This window comes from Helianthus annuus, chromosome 16 (genome assembly GCF_002127325.2).
Source record: "Helianthus annuus cultivar XRQ/B chromosome 16, HanXRQr2.0-SUNRISE, whole genome shotgun sequence".
In the NCBI taxonomy this organism is placed as follows: domain Eukaryota; kingdom Viridiplantae; phylum Streptophyta; class Magnoliopsida; order Asterales; family Asteraceae; genus Helianthus; species Helianthus annuus.
Genome location: NC_035448.2, coordinates 159,747,995 through 159,758,245, shown reverse-complemented (window position 1 = coordinate 159,758,245; position 10,251 = coordinate 159,747,995). Strand labels below are relative to the sequence as shown.

The 10,251-nt window shown below is 39.1% G+C and overlaps 1 protein-coding gene across 1 annotated transcript; it reads left to right on the top strand.

Moving 5' to 3' along the window:
* Window positions 1-8,857: 8,857 nt before the first annotated feature.
* Window positions 8,858-9,610, top strand: LOC110919831 (extensin-like). The gene has a single exon (XM_022164083.1). The coding sequence runs from the start codon at window positions 8,858-8,860 to the stop codon at window positions 9,608-9,610; it is 753 nt and encodes a 250-aa protein (XP_022019775.1).
* The last annotated feature ends 641 nt before the right edge of the window (window positions 9,611-10,251 follow it).

The window sequence follows — 10,251 nt, the reverse complement described above, 5'->3', positions numbered from 1 at the left end:
GCCTTAAGTCGTAAGGAAAGGATCAAGCCCCTGAGGGTTAGGGCTATGGAAATGATAATCCAAACCGATCTCTCCTCGCGCGTTCGTGCAGCACAGAAAGAAGCTCTCAAGGAGGAGAACCTTGAGAAAGAGTATCTCCGTGGGATGGAGAAGATATTGGTGCCAAACGAGGAAGGAACGTTATGTTTTGGGAAAAGGATTTGGGTTCCTCTATTTGGTGGATTAAGGGAGGTTATTTTCGATGAAGCGCACAAGTCACGGTACTCTATCCACCCGGGATCGGATAAGATGTACCAAGATCTCAAAAATTACTATTGGTGGCCTAGGATGAAAGGCGACGTTGCAATTTACGTGAGCAAATGTTTAACGTGCGCTAAGGTCAAGGCGGAATACCAGAAGCCCTCGGGACTTCTGCAACAACCTGAGATTCCCAAGTGGAAATGGGAACAAATCTCAATGGATTTTGTTACAAAACTGCCAAGAACGCCAAGAGGTCATGATATGATTTGGGTGATTGTTGACCGCCTAACAAAGTCCGCACACTTTCTGCCAATCAAGGAGAAAGACAGTACTAGTAAACTTGCGGAAATTTACTTAAGAGAGATCGTAGCACGACATGGAGTACCCCTCTCGATCATCTCTGATAGAGACGGAAGGTTTGTGTCAAGGATATGGCAATCCTTCCAAGAAGCTTTTGGCTCACAATTGAATCTGAGCACTGCGTTCCATCCGCAAACTGACGGCCAGAGCGAGCGAACGATACAGACTTTGGAAGACATGCTGAGAGCATGTGCTATGGATTTGGGCGGTAGCTGGGATAAACACTTACCTTTGGTCGAATTCTCATACAACAACAGCTACCACACCAGTATTGGTGTCGCGCCTTTTGAAGCCCTTTACGGACGCAAGTGTCGATCACCACTATGTTGGGCTGACGCAGGTGATAGGCAGCTTGCCGGTCCCGAAATCGTCCAAGAGACGACAGACAAGATTGCACAGATTCTTAAACGCATCGAAGCCGCTCGCCACAGACAAAAAGCCTACGCGGATCCAAACCGAAAACATGTGGATTATCAAGTTGGAGAGATGGTGTTATTGAAGGTATCACCCTGGAAAGGGGTGGCACGCTTTGGGAAGCGTGGGAAGTTAAATCCACGCTACATTGGTCCTTTCAGCATTCTAGAAAGAATTGGAACCGTAGCATACAAGTTGGACCTACCTGCTGAACTAAATGGTGTTCACGATACATTTCATGTATCCAATTTAAAGAAGAGTCCAACTCAAGTTGACGTTGCCATTCCTATCGACGAGATTCATGTTGACGACACGCTCCACTTCGTAGAAGCACCTGTCGAGGTCACAGATTGGAAAGTTAACAGGACCCGCCGGAGCAGTGTCAAACTCGTCAAGGTTCGCTGGAATGCCAGACATGGTCCTGAATACACCTGGGAGCGTGAGGACCGGATGAAAGAGAAATACCCCCACTTATTTCCTAAAAACTCTGCATCTACAAGCAGAACTTAAATTTCGGGACGAAATTTATTTAACGGGGGGAGAATGTGACAACCCTCACAAAACCAGGTATCCGTACGACTTAATTAGCTATTAACTGTTGCCTAATTACTGTGCTTAACTGAGATTTCTGATAAACTGCTACTTGATTGTTGATACATGTACATGTCTGCATCATACTTTGATTTTTCCTGTCACTACATTATTTATTTACTGAACTCTAGTGACAAACTTGATGCACAAAAAGCACAGTAGCACTAAACGGATACACAGTGAACATGCTGATATAGCCAGCATCAGGCAGTCACTGCCTCTAAAGGCCTGTAAGAGCCAGAATTATATTACTACACCGTAGTGTGTGTAAAGATACAAGGGTTGTATAATTGCGTCTCTAGGAATAAGATACAGAGATTGGATGTGCCTAAAACATACTTTAAGCACGGAACACAGCACTTTTATTTACACACTAGCTTCTAGCTAATTAATAAAGTGCCAAAATACAAGGAATTATTCCTGACACTTTGCAGAATAAATTGTGTCGCTAAAAATATTACTTACGACGCTTAAGGAATATCTTAAGCACTTTAACGGATTACTATCCGACCGAACAACTGGACAATACCCGGAACATAAAAATATTGCCAGTATTATTGTCAGTACTTTTCTGAGCCAGTTAGGGTCCCTGATTACCCTAACACCCGTATCATAACGCAATAAACAACTAATGAAGTTAGACCTTTATGTAACCGACTTAACATAACTGAACCATAACTGAGCAGTCGAAAACGAACCGGATGTCATTACATCCTAATGAAATCGGCCAAGGTGATGTGACAAGAGAGTACAACCTTTTTATTATTTTAATGGAGTTCGTGGATATCTAGACGACTCGAGAACCGTTGGACGAAAGCACCTAGAATTCTCTATTTAAACTCACCTCTCTCACACACTCAAACACACACAAGATCACCAACACATCTCTCTCTCTCCCTTGCCCTCTCCTCTCGGCCGAACACTCACACAACCATCCATCCATTTCCGAGTTCGTGTGTCTTCATTTCAAGTGCATTCAAGTCTTGAGGATCACGTATAAGGAAGCCGGAAGCAAACGGAAGTTGAAGGACCTCGCTACGTTGCTTTTATCCACGCAGTTTTCGACTAGAATCTTCCCTAGCCCCGAGCTAGAGGTATATTGTTTAAAACTCGTTATTAATCGTATCTAAAGTGGTTAAAAGAATTTTTGACGGTTAAAAGTCGGTAACCCACTTCTTGAATCATTAAAGTCTACTAAAATGTGAAAATCGTTGGATAAAAGAACATAACGCGTGTAAATGTCGTAGTATTTGAATATGTTGGTTTTTATGGCCCGATCTATGATGTGGTGGCTCTCATCATCGTTTAACCCGACTTTGTTAGGATCACGTGTCTTGACATACACTTGTTTCTTTGGTACAAGGGTTAAAAGGTGAAACTCCACCACACGGGAAACATGAACTTGTGTAAAAATGTTTTAACGTGAAAAATAGTATTTAAAACGAGCCGATCTACATATGTACAAGTGGTATATTCGTAGGACCGGGTGTCGAGAAAATCATGTTTTATAAAAGTTGTTTAACATGTTAACAAATGTGATTTTTATAGTCTACAAGTGTATAAACACTTGTGAAACGAAAAATCCGACAAAATAACAATTTTTATAAAAATTGTCGGAAGTTGTAAAGAGTGATTTGTTCCAAAAACGGGGTTTTTGCAAGAATAAACTATTTTATACCTAGATCCACTAAATACAACGAGATCTACATAATAGTTTTAGAAAAACTACAAGTTCATGTAATATTGCGATTTTACATACTTATCGACTAGTTTGAAGTATTGGAGATTGATTTGGTTGATTTGAAGAATTGTTGAAATGATTTTGTAAAAGAAAATGATACGCTTGAAAGCGTGGCCACCTCCAGTTACAGGGGAAACTCTGGCGAAATTTTCTAAAAATATAACACTTAGAATTATTTACAAGTGTTAGACTACTTTGACATGTTTTCAAATATATTTCGCCATGACTTTATTTATAAATAATCGGAGGTGGGATTTTCACAAAACTAAACGTGATAAATATATATTCGGTAAATATATTTTGTCACAACACTGTTTATGATTATTTTGTGAAAATGTATAAATATTATTTTTAGAGTAAAAATAATATTTACTAACTTGTCAAACCCAAAATAATACCAACGCTTATACGGCAAGCATAAAAGTTACAACGGTAATTTCTATTACCACCTAATCATTAAAACGTAACTTACGCATTACGCGGAAATATTCACCAACACGTATGTTGTTAACGTATTATTTTGGAAAGTATTGTGTAAAGAGAAAATATATTATTTTTGAGAAAAATAATTATATTTTGGAATGAGAAATAAAAATATATTAAGTGGGACTTAATGAGATAGTATAAATACACATGTATTTAAATCCCCCATCCTTGGGAAGGAAAGTAAAATACCAAGTATGTACACGAAACGGTTGTCTAACCGTCTCCTAAAAATATAAGTTATAAAGCTAAGGCACGGCCATCCGTCTAATAGAATTAGCACCTGTAGGTCGTTGCACAGCTTCGGATATTCGGATTACTTGGTAGAGATACGCATTCACTGTGAGTTCATGTCCCCCTTTTCTCTAACTGTTTTCAGTTTACTTAACTGCGGGGGTGAAATACATGTTACTATGATTTACGAGTACTTTACAACGGTATGTTTAACGTAAGGAGGTGTTATACGATCATGTGAGTGGATAGGAACAACATGGGGCCATTAGTCCTCATGGAGGGACCGAGGGACAGGAGCGGTAGATCTATCTGGGTGTAGCGAGCCCAGCCCCCGGCCAAACTAGAAACGGACCGTGGGGTGACTTTGTCCACATACTTTGCCGTGGCATAAATCTGCTAGGTTTGAGTCTCCCTATTTGCACTACACATATGTCAGTGGCCTTGCAAACCATTGATGATCACAAGTCCTCTTACACTACTACATACCACAACTATTTTTATACTCACAAAGGTTTTACATACTCACTTACGCATGAACTCGCTCAACATTATTGTTGATTTTTCAAACTCACATGTATTTCAGGAAATTAAACGGATCTGGCACGGTATGGAACGTTTTCCGCTGCACTGGTCATGAAGTCATCAGGGTTTAGGGTTGTGTCTCTTACCTGGACAAGACACAATCCCTAAATCACGTTTATGTTTTGTTATAAGTTGTAATGTTACTGAACAAGGCTATGGTTGCATGTTAAAAACAATGGTATTGTATGATGTTTTCAAAAACTTAATGGATGACTTGCATGGTTTTTAAATTCATATAGCTTTGTTATGATTAAGCTATGGTATTAAGAAGTCACACAAATTAACCACGCTTCCGCAAAGCCAGGGTGTGACAGAATATGGCTACGTGATTGTAATAAGGTAGGTGTTAATCCCTCAAAAGGGCACCTCCTAATTACCACATTTACTTAGTTAATTGTCGGGTCAAAGTAATTAAATAAAAAGTCAAACTAATCAGATTTTAAAATAAAAATCAAATATGATAATGTAGAGGTTATAAAACATGTTTTGTCACTGTAATAACTTGGTGAACATTAATCTAACGTGTCTAAATAAGTTTAACCCAACAATTCTAAGTTTAAACTCGGTTCGCAACCGAAAGTCGCAAAAGCTTGACTTTTGCTTTGACTTTCAGTTCTAACCCGAAATAGCTTAATTCCTTTATGCATTAAGGTTACATGATGACCATATGATGTTGTAGTATATCCCTCCAAGGTTATATTACATGGTCACTTAGTAATCTGAATTATATGCATGTTTCCGATATTAAGCTTAATATTGACTAGTATGCCCTTTGGTCTAAAAATGACGTTTTTAATATAAATAAACATGCAAACGGATTAGGTACTCATTAGTAAGCATATTTAAATATTTTGACACTTACATTCTGGGCATAAACTGATGTTATGCAAATGATCGAAAATCATGCTTTTATAAAGACTAAAATGCCCTTTGGTACATAAATCAAGCATTAATTAAAATTTTGAGATAAAACTCTTTACCTATTGTTATGATATCATTTTTAGGAACTATTGGGGTGTTGGGTCAGATTATATACTGACCTTAACCTGGAGTTCCCGCGTAAAGTCTATAAATGACGATAATAGCCTTTTCGTAAATAAAATGAGTTTTACATATAATTAACATGCAAAATCTTTTGCTACTGATGTGATATGAAAAATAAAATATTTTTACCATTAAAAGCGTGTCAAAATTTCAGAATCGCTTAAACCTCGGAATTATCGTCAAATATCGACTTTTACGCTAATTAAGTGCATAGTATAGTTTTAAACCATATTTAGCACCCAAGACTTGTTACCTACTTATTTTATAAATGATTTTAAATATTTTTACAGTAGGTATAAGTCACGAACTCAAAATCCCAATTAAGTCCCAAAAAGCATATGTGAAATGACCAAAATGCCCTTTCGGGGCATAGTTTGGCCATAAATCATAAACCACACATATGTATGATGTCCTACTGTTATAACATCATAAATTAAATATTTTTACAGAATGTTTTTTATCAGAATTTCAGTTTACCTTTAAACCCCTTTTATAAATCTTAAAATGACCAAAATGCCCTTACGGGGCCTAATTCGGTTTTAAAATCTCTTTGGGCTTACATGTTCATATCCTACTGATGTCATAACATATTTTAAGCATAATAACATATGGAACTTGTTTATGACTCATTCGGTTACCTGTTTATGCTTATACGCGTTCGCTTCGGTTTATGTAATTAGTTTGCAAGAATTAACCGAAACGGGTCTAACCTTGTCATCCAAACTTCAAAATCCAGAATGTATTTAGTGTACCCATATTATACAAGTATTTATACTTGTTGGATCTAAATTACATTCCATTCCGGTCTCCGCTTAATCTAGCGTTTCATACCGTAAAGCATCCTTAAAACTAACCGGTCTAAGTCCTTGACTTAAATAAGACCATTTAGTATACTAATAGGTTAATAAAACCTTCCTTTCAGATTAGGTAGCCTCAGTAGAAGATACTTGCATAAAGTCTTAGTAACATACGGCTGAGTAGCATTTCTTGCATTATTAACTTAGGTAAATCCTTTTAACTTATTTTCCCTTATACGGGCTTGGGATACGGTAAATTATTACCGTTTGGTCGGGTATGGGATCATTTAGTTCGATTGTGATTAATAAATCCGCATAAGACGTTTTAATCTGTTTTGTTTGATAACATAAACTTTGGGGGTTAACGACCGTGTCCTGGATATCCTCGGCTCATTTATGTTATTAATGGCCACGACCTATGCAAGGGGTGTAGGCATACATCCAATAGATGCAAATGCTAAATAATAAATTACCCACAAGTTGGGGATAACTCCTTGTGGGTTTTATAAGTGGTGAGTCAGTTATTCATGTCCAATTCCAAACCGGCCCCAAATGTATGAAAACATGTAAATCTGTATACAAGATTTTAAATGAAATTGTCCCATCTTATAAAAGCATTTTAGTGCTTCAAGCACTTAAACCAATTTTTATAAATGTTTTCAATTGAGTCAGTTAATTGTATTTACTGGTGGAAACTGATGTATTTTCCAAAGACTAAGTGACAGGTACCTCACGAAATAGGCTGGAGCTACTTGGCATTAAATAAGAGGATCTTGCAAATCCCTAGATGCCTAAAGTATGTCAAACTCTGTTTTATATATTTGTTTAATCGTCCGCCTGTGGATCTCTTTTACAACCTCCTGTATATTCTTTCAATTTGAACTTTGAACATTTTGGGTTGTAATAGTAATTAAACTTCCAAGCCTTCCGCTATGTTATAATTGTGTTTAATTGTCTATGATGATATCAACTACATCAATATACTCCCCACCTGGCCCACTGGAATATGTGGAAATATCGGGGTGTGACAGGTTGGTATGAGAGCCAACATTGAGTGAATTAAACACTAGCCTTTTGTGTTTAATCTCAATGACACAGTAGCACATTCCTTAGACTTCCGAGTCTAGGCAAATGACCTAGGATTATTCTTAATCTTTATTTGGTTTATATATGTTGTTTTCTTGTTTTTTTTTTTTTTTTTGACATGTTTACTTATAAAGAGATGCCACCACGTGTCAGGGGAGGTAAAGGAAAAGGTTCAATGAGAGGAGGACCATCCAGCCAAGCAGGACCCTCTCACCGCCGTACTCCTTCGGCATCTTTCAGCTTCGATCCTTATGATGTTTGGAGGCATTCACTCGAGCCCGTGAGGCGATCTGTTTCATTAAGCACTTCACCATCCTACATCATTCTTTCGGGCCACCACAACCAGAAAAGCCCCAACATTCGCACCATTCGCAACATTCACTGCATTCACACCATTCCCACCACTCTTCTCACCACTCTTCACATCATTCTGCTTCTCACCATTCCTATTCATAGGGTTAATTGTATTTACCAGTGTAAATTGATGTATTTTCCAAAAAGGTTAAGTGCAGGTACTAAGCGAAATGGGCTGGCTACTCCTAGTATCAAATAAAGAGTCTTGCAAGCTTTTGATGCTTAAATCTGTTGAACAATATTTCTTTTTATTTTGATCTGCATGTTACTTTTGAATCGGTTTGTAATATTGTTACTTTAGACTTCCGTTGTGCATTGAACTATGATTATTTGACTATGATGATATCAACTACTTCACGATACTCCCCATCGGGCCCACCGGTAATACGTGGAAATATCAGGGTGTGACAGGTTTGTATCAGAGCCAACATTGAGTGAATTAAACACTAGCCTTTTGTGTTTAATCTCAATGACACAGTTGCACATTCCTTGACTTCCGAGTGTAGGCAAAGGACTTAGGACTAATCCTAATCTTTTATTTTGTCCTTTATTGTTTTCTTTTGTTTGTTTTGACAGGAACAAGAAAATGCCGCCGCGTATCATAGGAAGAGGAAGAGGCGGAAAAGCTCCTGTTTTCACAAGTCATGACCATGAGGCCGGGCCATCACACCGGCGAACTCCTTCAGCAACCATGAACTCTAGTCCTCAAGAAGACTGGAGAACGTATTTGGAACCCGCGAGGCGTGTTTCTGTCTCGCTAAGCTCTTCGCCCTCGTATCACCACTCATTTGGGCCATAATCAGAAAACAAGCCCAATGATTCTCATCATTCCTTCCTTCCACTGCAGCGGTCGAGTTCACACCGGGCTTTTCAGGACCCGACCCCGTACATTCAGAGCCGGTTCAACCCGGCGAACGTGAGTGAAGAACCAATGGGCCATAACCCATTAGGACCAGAAGACCACTTTCCTAGAGCCCAGGATATGGATATGGACGAGGATCCAGATCCAGAGCCTGCCGAGCCACCCATAGAAATTTCAGACGGATCATCTTTCCATGGTTCGCCTTATAGAGGCCCCGATTCATTTGCTCAATGGTGGAGCAATTATCACCGGGAGTATACACCTTCCCACCATTCTTCACCACACCAGCAGGTCCCCTCAGAGGACCCACATTTTGAGACGGTCACGCCACCGCCAGAGCAGCAACCGCCTCCAAAACCACCGAGGCGAAGAAAATCAGGTGCACAGATGTCCGTGCGAGGGGGATTCCACTTCAGCTCCCCCCAACATAGCACCAACAGCTACTACCCGCCGCTGTATGAAGACCCGCAGATGGGTGGGCCTTCAAACCCACTTTCAGAGGTCGGCTCTCCGCCAGTCGCACCATCACCACACGTGGGTTTTGATAACCCAATTCCTTCATACGCTGGTGCAGCGGCGTATAACCCTTTTAAACAGCCGGCTTTTTCTGGCTACAACTACTACAACGCCCCTAGTGTTGACCCGTATCTCGAGGCGGCAAACTACAATGCTCTTCATCCTGAAGGGCCCTTTCAAGCAACGTATCCAACTGGATACCCAGTATATGGGTATCAATACCTGCCACCTCTTCAGCCTCAGTCGCAGCAGCAGCCGCAGCCGCCACTTGTCCAACCACGCAGCAGGAGATCCTTCAGAGGTTGAACCAGGTGGAATGGGATGTTTAGAGGGAGCGTAGAAGCCGTCGGGGTCTACTTAAGGGTTTGGCTGATTTAATCAAAGGGAAGAAGGGAAGGGATTATTGAAATTCCTTATTTGTTTGCTTTGTAATTTTAATTTTCAATTAAGTCCCTGTGTAGACATTTATTTATGTACCTAGTCCCTGCGAGGACTTGTATTTTCATTTTAGCCCCTGTGTGGGCAATTTATTTATGTAAAAGTCCCATTTAGGGCACCTACGTACTCCTTTTAAATTTAGTTTAATGTTTTAATTCAAAATTTCATTTTTTCATTATATGTATAAATATATTATATGAAATAAATCAACATAAACATTTCATTTTATATTAATCTGCCAATAAACATTGAAAGAAAGTCTTAAAGGCAAAACGTAGCCCATGTGTCATTTTAAGACAGGGACATGATGGTAGTTCCTCTTAAGATTCAAATCCTTGTTAACATCTGAAAACATGTTAACAATCCTGGCAAATGTGATTCGATAAAATCACACAAGTCATCCTTATATTGGATTCTTCCGATTCCTTTCCTTTATATTATTTAAACATCCATTAGTGATAAAGTGCCTACGGGCCATATTTATTGTCCTCCGAGACAAAAAGATTGTT

Excerpts from the sequence above, each read along its gene's own strand:
- LOC110919831 (XM_022164083.1), top strand. The coding sequence starts at position 8,858 with ATGGGCCATAACCCATTAGGACCAGAAGACCACTTTCCTAGAGCCCAG.